Source organism: Periplaneta americana, chromosome 10 (assembly GCF_040183065.1).
Source record: "Periplaneta americana isolate PAMFEO1 chromosome 10, P.americana_PAMFEO1_priV1, whole genome shotgun sequence".
In the NCBI taxonomy this organism is placed as follows: Eukaryota; Metazoa; Arthropoda; class Insecta; order Blattodea; family Blattidae; genus Periplaneta; species Periplaneta americana.
Window position 1 is genome coordinate 78,540,893 of NC_091126.1, and position 18,976 is coordinate 78,559,868.

General features: G+C 35.3%; 2 protein-coding genes across 2 annotated transcripts in view; one reads left to right on the forward strand and one right to left on the reverse strand.

Moving 5' to 3' along the window:
- Positions 1 to 8,148, reverse strand: part of Dph2 (Diphthamide biosynthesis 2) — a 31,391-nt gene extending 23,243 nt beyond the window's left edge. Inside the window, exons 1-2 of the mRNA XM_069837756.1 lie at positions 7,878 to 8,148; positions 7,060 to 7,172 (exon numbers count right to left, since the gene is read on the reverse strand). Coding sequence (XP_069693857.1) covers positions 7,060 to 7,172; positions 7,878 to 8,027 — 263 coding nt within the window. The 5' untranslated portion in view covers positions 8,028 to 8,148. The remainder of the gene's footprint in view (positions 1 to 7,059; positions 7,173 to 7,877) is intronic.
- A 100-nt stretch (positions 8,149 to 8,248) lies between these two features.
- LOC138707812 (molybdate-anion transporter-like) overlaps positions 8,249 to 18,976 on the forward strand; it is a 34,075-nt gene continuing 23,347 nt past the window's right edge. Inside the window, exons 1-3 of the mRNA XM_069837757.1 lie at positions 8,249 to 8,524; positions 9,338 to 9,436; positions 10,613 to 10,928. Coding sequence (XP_069693858.1) covers positions 10,653 to 10,928 — 276 coding nt within the window. The 5' untranslated portion in view covers positions 8,249 to 8,524; positions 9,338 to 9,436; positions 10,613 to 10,652. The remainder of the gene's footprint in view (positions 8,525 to 9,337; positions 9,437 to 10,612; positions 10,929 to 18,976) is intronic.

Consider the following 18,976-nt stretch of genomic DNA (forward strand, 5'->3'; position numbering starts at 1 on the left):
ACTCAGCCTCCTATAAAATTGAGTACCGGGTCTTTCCTGGGGGTAAAAGGCGGTCAGAGCGTGGTGCCGACCACACCACCTCATTCTAGTGCCGAGGTCATGGAAAGCATGGGGCTCTACCTCCATGCCCCCCAAGTGCCTTCATGGCATGTTACGGGGATACCTTTACCTTTACCTTTTTACCCTTCAAATATAATATGATAGGTCCATACATAGTGTTCTGCCTATATACTGCGACAATGTAGAAACGTTTTACAAAATAATATTGATATAGCAGTAGATCAATAACAATATTAAAACAGAGATAACGTCACAGAAAATATAATAAAACGAATAATCGTGCTGTAGAACTTTTACAGACGTAAAGACTGAAACACTAATTATTATTATGAATACTAGAAAACTTGATATAGTTCTTGCATTATCGTGATTGTGTTCTCCGTTTATAATAACTACATTCACATCCAATAATATCTATCAGATGTACCAAAAACAAAATCATTCCTGTGTGAAAAAAAAAAATACATTTACCTACAATATTTATATTATATTTTAAAGCAGGTTTTGTTATTCTACTATGGAGAGGTTAGTTAAACACTACAAAGTTTTGAAATCATAAACATCTATGATGTTAGTACACAGTTTATCACTGTACACTTAAACATTAAATGTCTTCCTGACACTATGAATGAACAAAATATCACTAACCCTGTCTGCATTGAGCATGCTTCTTTTTTCTGGTATTAAATTCCCAGCTGCACTGAAATTCATTTCAAATGCTGCATTTGTGGCAGGAATACAGAATATTCTTCTGGTTACTTCTGAAAGTCTAAGCTACACATTACTGTTTTTCTTCCACCAGCAAAGAGGTACATCATCATCAACATGTTCCCTTGTGATGTACAAATCTATTTCATTTCCCGCAGGCTCGTCACCATCTTCTTGCCATTCAGCAAACACTGACTTCAGTTTCCTACTGGGTGAGGGTTGTTGGTGTATATAGGACAGAGCACCAACAGATGTTTCAACTTCAGAACACATTCGTCTCACAGTACACAGTATTTCCTCTCTCTCTAGTGCTCTGAGCTGTTTGAGCTTTCTGAATGATGGCCAAAGAAAAGTACTGATCTTGTGGATATCTTGAATTTTAATGTTATCCTCCAATAAACGAAGTGCACGTTATTTGAGGTTTGTAATCTCTTCAATTTCATCACCTGTTATCGCACAGTGTTTCCTCAGTTTATAGACCCAAAGAAGTACTAGTTGTATAGTGGGATAGGTTATGAAGTGAGTTGGTAGCTTCTGTTAAGGGTTGTAAGAAGTCTCTGACATGCAGTATCAAGTTGTTGTCGTAGCCTTGTAGTTGTCTGCTTCATTCTTCTGTGTCAGCACTTTGACTACTTTATCATACTCCACACACAATGAATTAAGCATTGTATATAGACTAACTACTCCACCTAGTATCCACTTCCTGTTCCAGTGTATTTTGTAGACACTCCACTGCACCAGTCTTCTTCATGTAACAAATTACATGTTTTGTGGCATAGACTGTACAATGGCAAGTAGGTAACTCATTTTTCAGAAATGTGTCATTGAATAGGTATCTTAGCACAGTATTTAAACAGTGTGCAATGCATGGAAAATAAGATTATCCAGAGCTTTTCTAAAGTTTGATTCTTGATATCTCCTCCATGTTTTCTGGACTATGTCATCTTTTCTTCACTCTCTTCTCAGACGTTTTCTCCCATCTTAATTTTGTCTGGAAACAGTGTCTTAGCTAAAACGCAACTCTTGAATGAACATTCATCGTCAATAAAATGGGCAGTAATAGTGAGGAAACTTCTATTTTTGTATGGATCAGCCCATAAGTCTGCAGTACAGGCACAACCGCAATTTTCAGCCACATAAATGATTTGTGGCATCACCTTTTCTCTAATTTCATCTGCTTGTGCTTGAATGTTCCTGGAGATAGTTGTAGGATGAGGAAGAACATCATTAACATTTACTTACTTACTTACAAATGGTTTTTAAGGAACCCACAGGTTCATTGCTGCCCTCACATAAGCCCGCCATCGGTCCCTATCCAGTGGAAGATTAATTCAGTCTCTATCATCAAATCCATTTTAATATTATCCTCCCATCTAAGTCTCGGCCTCCCCAAAGGTCTTTTTCTGCACCTATATTAACAAGTTTTAGAGAATAGTTTTGAAATCCTGTATCCGAAACAATATTAAATCTGCGAAGATCATTCGTGCAAATTTTGACACATTCCTGTGTAACACTCTGTTTTAAATCAAGTGGCACATAATCAGACCTTCTTTCTGGACGAAATTTACACACATGTGTCTTCGGATGAGTTGTAGCAGAAGAGAATGACAACAAAGTTGAACAATGTTTACGAGAAACGTAACTCAACTTTTTATCATCTTATGTAGTCACAAGTAAGAATTTGTCGCACACATCACTCTTTATACCATCTTTTGCACTTACCTTGTATTCCTTGTTCAGTAGTTTCAACTTCACCACATCTTTTAGCTCACGCTCCATTTTTGATGGTGTAGTACTTGCCAGTTACAAGAATGAATGCCTAACACTCGGCTTATACTGTTCGAGGATTTGTCGCTCATGAGGCTTTTACTCATCATGCATGTGCGCTACCTATCGGATTATGATATGAATTACCTGGCGCTCGAGCTAAATCGTCCAATGAAGACCACTGCTACATATGCTTAAACATAGTTATGATAAAGAAAAACTAATGACTAAATAACAAAACTTCATTTGGGGTATAAACCAGAAAGCATGTAAAATTAAATATATTCTAAGAGATAAATGCACTGATTTTGATTGGCTATTTCATTTCTAAGGGTAGAGAATTAAAAGGCTTTATGCATTCTTCTGCGGACCCCTGGAAAAAGAACTAATGAAGAGACTAGTGAAGTGCTTTGCATGGAGTGTGGCAATGTATGGGGAAGAAACATGAACATTACGACGAAGTGAAGAGAAACAACTAGAAGCATTTGAAATGTGGGTATGGAAAAAAATGGAGCATGTGAAATGGAGAGATAGAATAAGAAATGAAGCTGTGTGTTAGAGTGCGTGAAGAAAGAATAATACTAAAACTGATCTGGAAGAGAAAAAGAAATTGGATGGGTCACCAGCTAAGAAGAAACTGCCTACTGAAGGATACACTGAAAGGAATAGTGAGTGGAAGGAAAGTTCGGGACAGAAGAAGATATCAGATGATGGACAACATGAAGATATGTGTATTGTATGCGGAGAATAAGAAGGTGGAAAGGAGAGAAGATTCGAGAATGCTAGGTTCCCAGTGAAAGATTTGCCCCTGAATGAATGTATACATAGTATGCATATCTTTTCTTTGGAATTATTTCTCATTATTACTTCTTGTTTAGGAGACTTTTTTTTTTTTTTTTTGCTAATATCGAGTACTTGACTGTTCGTCATTCACCCATATGAAGCTAGTTGTGTAGACCAATTTACCGACAGATTCGTTGCGCAAGGTGTGCCATAGGAGGCTGGTCTACACTGCACCAGTGATGAGAGGAGATGATGGAGATTTGTAACAACACCACAGGGGAATCTGATCTCCTGGAGAAAACCATTATATCACCTAGAAGATGGGCTTGCCAAACACAAGTTACAAATCGGGAAACACTAGAGATCGAACTCAGGTCCATAGAATTATAAGACCAATGCTCTAGCCACTGAATTGCTGTAGCAGCTCTTCATTTTGAGAGTTGTTGCCAGTATAATTTTAGTTAATTTTTGTCAGTAGGTCAGTGTGTTCATTTCAAGAGAGATCAATACAAATATGTGAGGGAAAATACTTTTTATGATTCTTCACAATATGTCTTATGAATGATGTTTCTTCCAACGAAGTTATTTGCAAGCTGGGGTGTAGTAGTAGTAGTAGTAGTAGTAGTAATAACAACAATAATAATAACAATAATAATAATAATAATAATAATAATAATAATAATAATAACAACAACAACAGCTTTCAACTGAAAAGTTTATTCAGCATCAAAATTCGAAGCAGGCGAGAAATAGCTGACAAATTTTGCCTGGAGCTGTCTTCAGATAGGATTCATTTTCATAGGCTATTTGAAGGATTCAGAGCTATAGTGGGCCAAGCGCAATTTATTAAAAATGGAGAAAGCAAGAGTTAAAGTTAAGTGAATACCATATTTTAATGAAGATTGACATATCATTAATTTTAATGTGTATACTTTATATTACTTGCTATATGTTTCCATTGAATTATGGTAATAACTTCATTTTAACCCTAGTTTTCTACGGTTTTAGTAAATGGCGCTTGGCCCACTATAGTTCTGAACCCTTCAATTGACGAAAGTGATACAAATATGCCAATGGAAGATGATACGCAAAATTCTAAGCTTATCCTTAAGAGACAGACTCACCAACGATGAACTGCTTCAAAAGGCATCAACTACAAACTTTTAAAAGTAAGTGGAGTTGGGGAGGCCACGTCGCAAGAATAGAGAATGACCGATGGACCTACAAATCTACCATGTGGGACCCCATAGCAGGCAGGCGGCTTCAGACCTAGGAGAAGATGGGCAGACATCTTCAAATAACATGGAGGTCGACAATAGTCCAGGACAGCAAGAGGAAGAGGAGAGTGGAAAATTCTAAGGAACAGCCTGAACAGTGTCTATGATTAAATGTCCACAATAATCCAAAGTAGCTCGCCACATTAGGTATTAAGAGCTAAACCCTTAACAGGAGGCCATTGCCCTACAGTGACATAAACAGGCTTATCATTATCTTTATTATTGTAAATTTATAATACGTGCTTCCATCCCAGAGAATTTCTGCCAAAATTTTCAATCACATAACATTCAATTTACTTCCATCCCAGACGATTTCCGTCAACATTCTCAATCATACATCATTCAATTTACTTCCATTCCAGAGAATTTCTGCCAATATTCTCAGTCACATGACGTTCAATTTACACTCTTACTGATTAATTCGTTTTGGATTAAAACCGGATGCCCTATTCTTAGAATCATATTTCAGATCTTTTTAGCCTTCCTTTAGACAAGAAAATCAGTGGAAAACTAGTACACGCTAAATAGACATTAGTTGTCAATGGTTTACTTCATTATCATGTAAGATACGCTTTTGCTCAGTTTAATGTCAACTCTTTACTCCATTTTGATTTTGGGACAACAGTTATATAGTCCCGTCGCTCTAATTTCCGGCAGCCAATCGCGTTGCAGGTCGGCTACATTTAAATGTGTGCATCTTGTGATTTGCTTATGAAGACGTTATTCATTTCTTAAGGCTCGATAAATATTTAATATAATCGCCCGCCATTTTGGCTCTTTCGTTGGCGTTTGCAGAAAGCACACGAAGACGTTATTTGCCACTCAATTATTTGCTGAATTACAGTGTGTTTGATTTACTATCATAGGAGCTACGACATGATGATGTTTAACGGTGTGGCAAATAGATTCCTCGTATGGTAGCTCGGGAACGAAAGAACAAAAATGGCGAATGATACTACCTACCTAGACTTTATAGAGTCTTCACTTCCTAAGATGTAAGCAAAGAGGCGGAGTCACGCCGGAAATAACAGCGTCGCGACTATAATAGGTAACATTCATTACTCAGAAGTGAAGGACATACATAACACAAATTAATTTCGATCCTCTATTTAATATACACAGTAGGCTAGGCCTAGATAAAACTCAGTAAAAAATTGTTTCATTATTTCTTTAGAGAACTCTGTACATGGTACTCCAGTGGTTTCAAAATAATTATTTTACTTGACTGTTTAAGGACTCTGTATCAACTGCGCGGCTATTTAGCATTGATGGAACTCGAACCCACCTCAAGCACAACCCAAAGCATAAATTCTGTCTGTTATATGTACCTAAACAATGTTGGTGGCTTAATCATTAATGAAGTAACCATTACCAATTTCTTCGCAATCACACCATATTTCTGTGAGCAACACCTATTTAAGTAAATTTTTTTTTACAAAACATATTGGACTGATAAGTCAATACTAACAAATAAATGATGATAAAAAGAGCCTTCATTTGACTGTCTATTTATTATTAATCATTCAATAGGTGAATAACGTGTATAAACAAGTAGTGGCTACAAGTATTTTCACCTTATCCAGCATCATCAGGTAGCATAAGAAATTAAATATGCATGAACGTAAAAACAGCACGTGCACCAAATAGGCATCTTAAAGTATCACAAAATAAACATACACATTTATTAACTCAGTGTTGTTTATGCTCTTTTAATATGTTTTATGATACTTTAAGACGCCTATTTGGTACACATACTTTTTTTAGTTCATGCATATTTAATTTCTTATGCAAAAGTACTTGTAGCCGCTATTTGTTTTCACATGCTATTCATTCATTGAATGATTCATAATAAATAGACAGTCAAATGAATGTCCTTTTTACCATAACTTATTTAAATAAAGTTAAAGAGAAAGTTAAATATGGTTATATTTAGTACATGGACGCCCAAGTGAGGCAGAAAGAGTGGGCCACAAGATGTGCAGCACACTACACATGACAATATCATATGTAAATAATGAAGACATATTTCCTCTAAACCAGCCGCAATGATGATCTAGTGGCTAAAGTGCTAGACTTAAAATTCTGTGGACGTAGGTTCGATCCCCGATGTACCCCCATTTATAACTTGTGTTGAGCCAGCCTGTGGTCCAGGTAACACAGGGGTTTTCTCCATGAGCTCCGGTTCCCCTGTGGCATTCCAACAAATTTCCATCATCTCATCTCATTGTGGGTGTAGCATAAACCAGCCTCCTATGGCGCACCCCAGGCAACAACTCTGTTGGTAAATTAGTCTACACAGCAAGCTTCATATGAAAGAATGACGAATAGTCAAGTACCCGCCATTAATTAAAAAGTCCTTTATACCTATTGTTTGTTCTGCCTTCTCAATGCAGATTTCGGAACTTGTTCAGCCCTATCTAATCATATCCCAGTTACTTGGGACTCGAGTCTTCGAGTAACTCACCTTCCATATGAGGTATCCCCGAGAATATACACACGACAGCCAATCTTATTCTCAAGAATTGTGGATACCATGCCCGCATGATGCAGTATACTATCTGGAAACTGTAGGCAGATCTGGCAACAAACAATTATCGAATATTATCATGTATGTGTGGAAAACTTTACTTACAGTTGACTGATCAGAAACAGTTTCAGTGGTACCAGTATGCTGAGTTATCGTAATATTTATAAGGACAAGCAAGGAAAGGAGAGAGAATGTTAACCGTTAAGTTATGTATGGGAGTCAGAAAATTCACGCGGGACAAGTAAATTACAGGAATAATAAGTGAGTGGCGCCAAGACATACCATTACCGTCTCTAGAACTAGAGGAATTCGTAACTTCCCTTTAGTCAGAAAATTGAAGGACATAATTTGGAGTAAGCCTACTAACTGTAGTTCTATTTCTAGTAGGCATAGAGTAGGCTATGGAATGTACAAGGTTATGTTTCTCGGTTCGCGTTGATAAGATACGAGTAGAATAATAAGATGGTTTCTAGGTAATTTGCTAGGAGACGTCGTTGCACATAGGCCAGTTTTACACTAATCCTAACATCTTATTAAATATTGAACAAGTTCTGAATTATAACCTAAAATAAGACACTTTCCCCAACACTTATTCATAATAAAGTAAAACAAGCAACGCATCTTGTATTTTTGGTCCAGGGAAAATACTTCGTTTAACCGTGGTCTATATGCAACGACGTCTCTTAGCAAATTACCGGTTTCTAATTTACTTACTGGTGTTAAATAGGGTATCAGAGTATGTGATGTAACATTACCTTACTTAACCTGTTTTCCTTTGCCCACTTTGCACATTTGTCCAACCCATAAACGCTGTCAACATCACTTAAAACAGGTGACGAAACATTGCCCTGAATGTCTGCTTTTCTTTCCAAAACTGTGACTTCGTTGCTGCTGAATGCAAACATAATTAATAATATCTGTCTTACCACATCCACTAAAATACTAGCACATCAAACGCGTGTCACCTCCATTGCTTGTCATAAATGGGCCAGGTTTGGTGATTGCAGCATCGCCAACCTTATTCTTAAAACCCTGAATATAAAACAGAAGAGAAGGCGTTAAATTTATATATTATCAATGCAAAGAAAGAAGATTTTGCGGTTATAATTGTTTTAAAAACCGCTAAATCCCTATATCAACATAAAAATTAGAAAAATTATATTCAATAAGCTAACACGGAAATACAGCAGACCTAAGTGAGAAAAAAACACTGATCTGGCGACACTGGACGATTGTTTGTTTACGTTTTAACCGTATGGAATTTCGTTTGGCATTTGTTTATAGTTCCCGCAACTGCCGCTAGTACATGCCTTTCGTTAATCATTTTATCCTCTCAGTACAAACCACACTCCACGAATCGTTTTTATATCTAACTGGGAACTTCTGTCATGTTGAAGTGAAAGTACGAATGGCACTGTGATTCATATTTTTAAGTATTATACAATGTGTTATTGACACCTTAACGAAATAATTAAAATCAGTAATTAGATTTAAGTCAGCAATACCAATGTACTTCATGAACGATTAAATATTCCCTCTTAACAGTAAATCACAGTAAATTAATTTAACCTAAATTACATTTCGTTAGATTTCTTATCATGGAGTGAGGTTATGCTTTTGGTGACTTACGTGTCAGTAAAATTATAAGTATTGGTTTTGATTTTTTATGAAATTCATATTTTAAAACCTGATTATTATTTCTAATGTGAAAACACTTAGAAAAAGTGAGCGGAAAACAATCATAGTTTAGATTTATATTTACATACTTCTGGATAATGGTCGATTGGAAGTGGTGGTCAGCCATTTTGTGTTTGATGTTTATAACAGGACAGGAACCGTTTTGCTCTAGCGCATGCGCTGACCTCTCATGCAGTTTCGGCGTGATACTTAGATGAATTTAGTTTCACGTGTACATTCCAGATCAAATCAATCAGTTTCCTTCGTGCTCTGGTTAGATATCTTGCATATACGAAGGTTAGGTTTGGTTAGTTTAGGTTTTTAGGATTCCCGGTTTTTATTAACCAAGTCCGCGCAAGATCCTGTCGCGAGCCGTACGTGTATAAATCGATGTTTGATGTCACATTAATTCGATATTCGATTGTTTTCATTTTGATTCTGTCACTTTGACAGTTCTGGTGATGGAAGGAGCATTTAGTTATACGTTTCGTGATGGTGGTTTGTGTGGAGATTGTATTTACGGATGTTGGATATTTAGCAGAGTTCATGTTCAAGAGGGCATATCCAGATCGTGAACGCAGGCATTATTTTTTTCATGGAAGTGGGAGAAATGTATCCATGTATTCATTAATTTGAGGTAAGTGATAGTAGTTTTCTATTTACTGAACTGTTTCGTGGTTGGTATAGGTTAGGTTAGACTGTCTTAGCTTAGGAATGTTAAGTTGATCGTTATTATAAATTGAAATGTAGTTTTGAAGTTGTCCATATTTAAAGTTTTTTTTTTTAATTTACTTGCGAAAATTGGGAGTTTTCAGATTTTTTCTGTAACTTTTTTCGAAATTTTAACGCTTTCCGCTCATTTTTTCATTGTGTTTTAATTTTGGGGGCAAAAATCGGGGGTTTCTGGAATGTACCTTTTTTTCTCGAAAGGACAGAACCAGTAGGCCTATAGATATTTACCAAATTATTTTCAATGTGTATGCATTATCATTAGCAAGGTTATCTCGTCTCACTGGCTACATATATGTGACAGGTTAGTAGGGGTTGGACGAGATGATAGCGAAGTGATAGGAAGCGAGGATTGTGATTAGGTTGTGTGAAGCCAAGCTTGGAGTGGATTGTATGAGAATAGCTACAGTAAGTTGCGTATAGGTTATATTACACAGTCACTTTTTCCTGTTTTTCGATCTATTCTAGTAAGTAAAACACAAATATCTTTATATCCTATAAATTCTCATATTATAAACATCATGAAACTAAAAAGACATCTCTTTTAGACATTCCTTTTTCATCCAAAAATATCATGTGTCTGTCTCTTGCAGAATTCCCTATGTTGTAAAATAATAAAATTTATGATTTTATTCTGATTGAGACATTGTAAGTTTTGGAAATTACTTTTATATATTGAAACTGTACTGGTAAATTTAATGTAAAACACGTAAACTACTGTTGCAAATGGAAGTGACATCAAGCAAGAGTGGATAAATAAATTGTGAAACAAAAGGATATTGGGCTTGGCATGTACATGTGATATTTTTGCGCGAAACTCTTGTCGCTAATCTAACTCCTCAATCCCTACCTAATCTTATCACTGATAGTGGGGCTACTTGTCACAAATCTCATAAAATTCTACCTAACCCTGTCACTGACAGCAGAAACAAAATTTTTCTCAGTAAGAACAGCACAAATGAATGTCAGGCTCATTATCGGTAACCTTCTGTTCATAAATTATCACTTTAATACTAGACTCTCAACATGAATGTATGTATACATTACGATGTTTTTAATAATTTTCCACTCTCTCAATTTTCAGGTTCACTTGCACACAATTCACACCACCAAAGAACTCTACAATGCTAATACTAATAGCGTTGGGAGTTTTGTTAACAATAGCATATATTGCACATATTGTAGCATCAAAGGCAGAGACTGTCGTGGAATCTAGCAGCAATGAACCATTCCATAAATTACAACGTCAGTTTTTCGTTGTTTACTTCCTAGCAACATTTTCAGACTGGTTACAGGGAGCATATATTTATCAAGTATACAGCAATTATGGCTATAATGGATCTCAGATAGCATTGCTCTATGTAACAGGTTTCTTCTCAAGCATGATCTGTGGTATTGCGGTAAGTTTCAACATTGTAATCTGAAATAGTTTTCTATTGCAATTTGCAATGGATAAGTAGGGTGTATTTGTGTCAAAATATCCATGTTCAGGCTTCAGAAACATTTTTATTATCTTCTAATAAAGTAACAAGGTGATATATTTCAAATAGAAGACACCTTTCAATAAAATAACATTTTTATATAATTCAAAGACAAAATTGTATGTAAAAATTTCAATATTATGTACCTCATTATGTAAACAAAACAATGAAATAATAGCCCTATGTTCATGCTTGTCATTAGTACTTGCTTTTCAAAGAAGATGAGTAATTTTTTCTTTGTTCGTCGTTTATATAAACACACAGACACAATCATACCCATTCATTCCCTTGCAGCCTAATATAATTTTGTTTTCCTTGAATAGAGTCCATCATTTCTTATAATTTCTTTTTTTTTTTTTTTTTTCAATATCCTGAAGTTCTATACTTCAGAACACAAGTCCAAGTGGTAACAGCACCAGCCTCGGCAACTCCACAAATATGTGCATTAGTACTGATAATTTTGAATTCAGAAAATTTGTCGTTAGATCAACCACCCCCATTCCAAGAAATTGGGCATTTTCGAATCCTTTAAGAAAGCCTGTTATTTGGAACTGCGGCTCGATAGGCCTTGGCAAGTTACCACTATTAAATTGTGCTGCATTATAGGCAGTAAGAGTGGTCTAATTTACTAAAGATGTTATTATTTGTCCAACAGAATAATATCAGATAATAACAGATATTATTCTGTTGGACAAATAATAACATCTTTAGTAAATTCGTCTAGCTAGCAGTGCATGTTTCTGTACAGATTGCTGTGTACTTTACTGTGGTATCCCGGCCATTAGTCACTCAGCTGAGTGCGCTCCTTGTATAATGGCAATTGACTTGAAATATAAACGTCAACGTATATGCCCAACTTGGAGTCAGGCCACAAAAGGGAAATACTGTAAAAGGAGAGTTCGATCCGGTGCTGTGAATTGAATTTGGCATAGCTCAGTGGTTAGAGCGCTTGGTACGTAGAACCAAGGACCCGGGTTTGATCTCCGGTGCCGGAACGAATTTTTCTCCTCAAATATTAATATTAGTAATAGTGGTCATTTAGCTAATCAAAATGGCTTATCAGAAAACACGTGAGTAAACACTCTGATGTGAATAATGTCACCCCCAGGTAGCAATAATTTATAAAACTGCATGAGACGACTTTTTTTATTTCATTTGACAACTTTAATTCATTTCTATTCTTTATACTGCGGGCCTACGTATGTTAAGGTCACATTGACGAACTAAATGAATTCCACAAAATTAGAAAGCAGGACATAAGACAAATATAATATTAAATGGAAGTTTTTCGACATCTAATTTGTAAAAATCATAAATATTACTGCATTACCTTCAAGTAGTCTTTAAAAATTTCATAAATACTCCAGCTTCACACATCTTAGGCATTTTGGTATACAAAACAGACATGATTGTAACTTTTGCTAAAAATAAAATTTAGGTTTGTTACAGTAATAAAAAATAAATATAAATATGTTATATGCATTGCATTGATATATACTTATCAATAAAAAAAATCATCACTCAAATTCTTAAAGATTCCCTACAGATTATACAATTTCATTTATACCACTCAGAAGATCTTAATTAAGGATGTGCCATATGCTAATTTTAATTAAAATATATATTTTTTCATTGTTCTATATACACTTTTAACAAATATATAATCACCAATCAACTTTATAATTTCTTTACTGTGTTACCTGCCTGACTCATTTCGAAGTGATATTTAACATTAGGAAATTACCTACCTGGCTGATTAGTTTTGAAGCGATTTATCACTTTGAAACTAGTCAGCCCTAATGTTAACACATTAAAGAAGTTATCAAGTTAATCAGTAAAATCTTTTATTTATGAATTTAATTTTAAGGTTATCTTCTAAGTTTCATATTATATTATAGGAGTAAGTGCTTAATTGTTACATTTTATTTTTACAACAATATTCATCTTTAATTCATTATATTATTGATATTTATTTCTGGGTCCTCGTGATGATCCTTAATTATGGTTGGACGATTTATTTTGCTTTAAATATCTCTCTCTCTCTCGTTGTTTAGGACGGTTACACACTATACCAAGAAATGTGTAATGTGAAATGTGCGCCGAGAAATGCGTGAGCGAGACGAGACAGCATTGTCCACACACAGCACCCAGAAATGTGTAATGCGAACCAAAGAGTACAGAATAGAAAATAGTTGCTGTATAGCCGCCAGTGTCGCACGGTAGCCATCTTGATTCAACCTATCATTGTATTTTCATGGTGTAGCTGTGTTTCCAGTTTTTAGAGTAATATTTTGATAAATTTAAATATACCGATCTGTGTGCTGTATGACAGAGGAAATGAGTCCCAAGAACTTACCTGGAATAACCTATCATGGGTATGTATGAGAGACTAATAAGTTATATACATAAATATCGGCTGTTATCTGTAGTTTATTAGTATTTAAATTGAACTTCTATTACAGCTTTCCAAAGAATCCTGAGGTTAAAGCTGTTCGGACACCTCGTGTTGTCGTTGCAGCACAATTTGTTCCAGTCACTTCAGGGAGGAGGATATGGATCGCACTACTTTATCATATATGTGTCAGAAAGGGGGCTGTGCTGTCTATATTTGTACCCTGAAGAACCAAAGGTTAGTTAGATGAGCATTACACTGATAGTTTACCATAATAATACTGGTATATCTATTTGCTTCTGTGTATAAAGTATGCTCATTATGTCACTTATATAAATTATTATTTTCAGGAAAGAAAAAAAGTAAAATGGAAGTTTGCTGAAATCTTTCTTTCCCTCTCTCTACTGTGACAGTTGTAGACGAAGTTGGGACTTCCATTATGTCATTGGAAGCTGATACTGAAAATGAAATTCGGGTTCTGTCGAAGAAGAATAAGGAACTTAAGGAAAGAATAGTTTTGTATACAAAAAGAGAATAAGACATTACAATAGGGAAAACAGCAAGTGGTGAAATCAGTGGATGATTTGAGAGATGTGTTGGAAACTCTGAAACAGAAAAACTTGTTTGAATACGACTTTTGTGATATGACACGTTCCATTTCAAAGACTTTTGTATCTCTTCTCAGGAGAGATATGAAAGGTTAATGGTGAGAAGCAAAAGAAACAGTGTGATGAAAATCTTAAAGCGTTTAACGTACCGGTAACAATTAATTTTCTTTCCCCTAAAGCAAATAACTTTGTTAAAGAAGAATCTGATACAGGTTTTCCTAATTCTCGGACTCTATGCAAATGATACAGTATCGTAAATGCAGTTCATTGTACAGATATTCATTTGCTTAGCATAATATAAGATAATATAAATAAAATGTTAATATATAAATAATTGCGTTTTTTCTATGTTTATTATGTTGTAGCCTATACTTTGAACCTTATAAATCATCCAGTTTTTTTCAAAAAAACATAAAAAGTTAAATAGTTTACATAATTTCGTGGTGCAAAACATGAATTAATGAAATATAACTTTTATTTTCTTTGAGAAGTTAAATTTTGATTATTACTCCATTACCATGAAAAGAAACAGATTTATATTGCATAGAACTGCAATAAGTGTATTTGACAGACTCTTTGATGCGAAAGTGTCTCTGGAACTATGCGTTTTCAATTTTTTTCACGGCCTTCAGTAACTATGACAATGTGGTCATAATATAGGAGGTGCTGGAGTTTCTTTCATGGCACCCAATTATATAAAATATTTGACAAAATTATCATAACACGCAATAGGTCCAGCAAGAATTACTAGGGAAATGACCAGTTTCCATAGTATTGCATCTTGGACCTAACAAGGTGTTATATATGCAGTGGCGTAGCGTCAATGTAAGCTAAAAAGCTTAGCTTCCCCAGTTAATAATAATTTCATAATAAACCTGCAGTTTATGGACAAAATTATTTATTAATTTTAATAGAATTTATATTTACGCGCTATATATTGTGATGCGGCAGCTCAGGATGATTTGTGATGCAGCAGTAAACAAGAAGCCTGCACACACCAGCTTCCAAGCAGACTGGTTTCTTCTGTGTAATCCACCCCGCAGATTTTCCAGCCCTTCCTAAACTACCCTAGTCGCAAGGCTCGCAAAGAAGCTAGCTTTAACATTTAAAATAAGTAGTTTCCGCATTATCCCTTTTCGTCAGTTGTGTTCAGTTGAAGTGTTAGTGTGCATTGTGGCTGATATAATAAATAATGAGCGAAATAACAGTTCCTGACACTAATTTACTTGAATTTTTTAGGACAATTGTATTATCAAGACTGACTTACGAACAAAAGTGTGATTTAAAAAACAAATGACCGACTCCCTTGCTGTCAATGAAGGACACAACCAAAAGACAGACGCATACTTACGTAATGATACTAATATTGTGATTTCTCTAAGTATGACAGGGAGTGAGCTAATGTTATACGTACACGTGTCTATTTGTTAGAGATATGTGTAAACCGTGAAATCATATTTTATTACATATCATTTGAGGTCATGCCTTACTGGTGTTACTTACGATGTTCCAACCAATCTTCGACTGCTGACTTGAAATTGACTACTATTTATTTTAAGACTGTATTTTTGTAATACATTTTCTCATATTGCATGAAAGACAACTTGAGTTAGCTTCCCCTGCTCAAAATTTCATGCTACGCCACTGTATATATGTATCAAATTTATATAATTGTAACAAGTGAGGTCTACAATATCATATTAGAGTACACGAGTATCAAAAGATTTTTATCCTCAAAGTGCAGTATTTGTGGCTGCAAACTAAAACCATGTTTTTACCACATTATACATCTCGCAGAAGCCAGTGAAAGAAAAGAAAATTCTGCCTTTGGTGCAATTTTTCTGGAGAAATACCATTATTCCCTCACTATATTAAACGGCATGCAGGAAAATGTATTTCACTTTATTGTGAAACAGAATGATACTGTTCACTTTTTCATGAACAGGAACAGCATTCGCTCCAGTCCAATAATCCAACCCCTGCATCACGGATACAATGAAGAAAACTGAATCCTTAATAAATTATCGTGTTGACTAGCATGTAATACATACAGTAATATCTAATATGAAATCACATCTTTTCATTGTTAAATATTATCTGATAAGTCATGATTTCATTCATAGCCACTCTTATGTTGATTCGCATTGCAAATCAGAAACCTAGCCTAACTAATGTCTAATTAAATTCGTTTATATCTGCTTCCAGATTTCTTCTTTTATTTGAAGACCTCCCCGGAATAAGGACGTAACCAACAAAACTGTAAATTTATATTTCAGGAGAAAGGAAAATCATTTCAGCAGCATATTTCATTAGATCTATATTTACTATCACAACCTGTTTCACTAAACAGGGATAAAATTTATTCAGTCATTGAGTTCAATAATTTATTGTTATAATTGTTATAAATAAATGCTTTAAAATTACTTTTTCTCCTACATCACATATTTCAATAATTTAATGTTGCATTCCTTTTTCTGGGGAGGTCTTCAATTTAGTATTATTATAGTTATCGTCTTGTGTGTCATACTTATTTGTATGATACTGAAACATTTCAATGGCCAATCTGACATTATAGAACAATTTTGCTATGTTTTCTGAATTTAAAACTGCTGAAAATGTTTTCCCAATCTCTGATTGCATCCTGTATATAATCATAATCGTTGACAGAGGCCGAATGTGTCTTGAAAAATTCGCTGGACTAGCAATCAGAGCGAAATGTGTTTACCTCGCGTGAACTGTAAATGGTCAGACCTTCAGAATGTCATGCAGATGGCCCAGGTTCGATTCCCGGTCAGGTCTGGACAAGGTCTCAATTGGGGTTTTTCATGGGGTTCTCCCGTTTTTCCCCAAATTAGGCACTTACATCATTCTGTCACCATTTCTCTATTTCATTATCATTCGGTAGCATTCCCTGAACTCTGGCTGGTGACGCATGGAGGGTGCTGGCCTAGGGACGAGTGGGTTGCCTGCTCAAAACCTGGGCACACGAGAATCTTAGTGTGGTCGGCCAGTGTGGGTTTGGGAAGGCGTCACCAGAGGGTCAGCACAATAGATCTTACCAGGTCGCAGTGCTGGGCCATAGTGCTCCTCTGCGTTAAATTAGATTCAATTACCTCGCGCGAGGTGAGTGAGAAACTCGTCATGTGTGACATTCTATTTAAAACACTGATTTCGATTTCGCGCATTTCTTGGTGCACATTTCACATTACATATCTCTCGATATAGTGTGTAACTGGCCTTACAATCTTTTCTGTTTTCTTCCTTCCTCTTAGTCTCCACATATGATCCACATAATCTTAATGTTGTCTATCATCTGATATCTTCTTCTGACTCGAACTCTTCTCCCCTTCACCATTCCTTCCAGTGCATTCTTCAGTAGGCAGTTTCTTCTCACCTTTTGATTTCCTGGCAGCAGCTCGTGTTACTGCTTACAGTACATCCCAAGTATTTGAAGATGTTCACTTGCTCTACTGTCTCATTTAAAATTCGCAAGTTTATCTTCTTTTTTTTTTTGCGACAACCATAGTCTTCGTCTTGTTTGCATTTATCTTCATTTCATACTGCTCACAGCTGTCATTTAGCTCCAGTAGCATATCCCTTAATATCGTTCCCTCTTCTGCTAATGCCATATCATCAGCAAATCTTATGCATTTTGTTGTTCTTCCTCCTACTTTTACCCCTCCCATGTTCTGAAAACAGTTCACCAAATCCTCCAAGTAGATGTAGACCAAGGTGGATGATAAAGGGCATCCTGGTCGTACTCTTCTCCCTATTACACTTCCTTAAGGCATTTTCTGTATACAGCTTTTCAAATGAATCCAATACTCATTACTGTGTAATATTTGGGTTTAACATTTTTTATGTTTAGGATGTAATAGTCACATTTTGTTACTGTAATGTGTTTTTTTCCATTTACGAATCTAGTAACAATTGATAACATTTCTTTGTACTTGATGTGTTAATTTTAGTTTGTCAAACATTACAGTACTCCTTAGTGAGTAAATTCATTTGTGATACTTATTGGAATGTTTTTGTAATTTATATCAGGCTGCATACAATGGTGAGTTAATGGAGAGGACAGGATATAAATGAAATTGTATAATCCGCAGGTAATCTTTAAGAATTTGGGTAATGATTTTTTTATTGGTAGATACAATATATCAATGCAATGTATATAAAAATATTTGTATTTATTTTTCAGTATTGTAATGAACTTAAATTTTGTCCTTGTCATTATTAAGATTCATATTGTTTTATCACACCATATTTCCAGTAAATTGACTGCTCTAGTCATATTAAGTGCATTAGTAATTTTGAACTCTGGTTTCCATATTGTGGTTTCCGTCCAGATATTAAATTATCTGCATACAGTACAGAGAGTTCCTATGAAGGCCAATCCCTTTCAAACCTCTAACAATAACTGTTGGCAGGTAGTGAGTGATTAGATGCTGGCATATGGACAAGTCCATTCACACTACCCTATGCAGATGGATCCCACTTTGCCCCAGCCTGCATAGGAATTTTCTGTATATATTTAATGTCAAATATCGAGTTTAATTCTTGGCTCAGGTCATTTATATATACATTAAATGGCTCAGAGCTTAATAGAGTCCAAGCTAGTCGTAGTAACATAAAATTTGATGAAGAATGACATGTGTGTAATTAAGTCAGTTTATAACTAATACAGGATATTGAAGAAAGCAAATTATTCATGTCTGATATAATACTATTACTTACTAACTTATTACTACCCACACTATCCACCACCACCTATGACCCATTCACTCACACCCACCTACGTACTCACCGCCACCAAATCTACCACACAACAATTCATGTCTTAATGTACATTTTGTAAAAATTGTTTGATATAAACTGGCCCAGTTAGTGGTAATTATTTACTTCTGTGCCAAATTGAATGTTGGTCAGAATGGCGGACATCGAGGATCAGTGACAGGTTAGGTTTG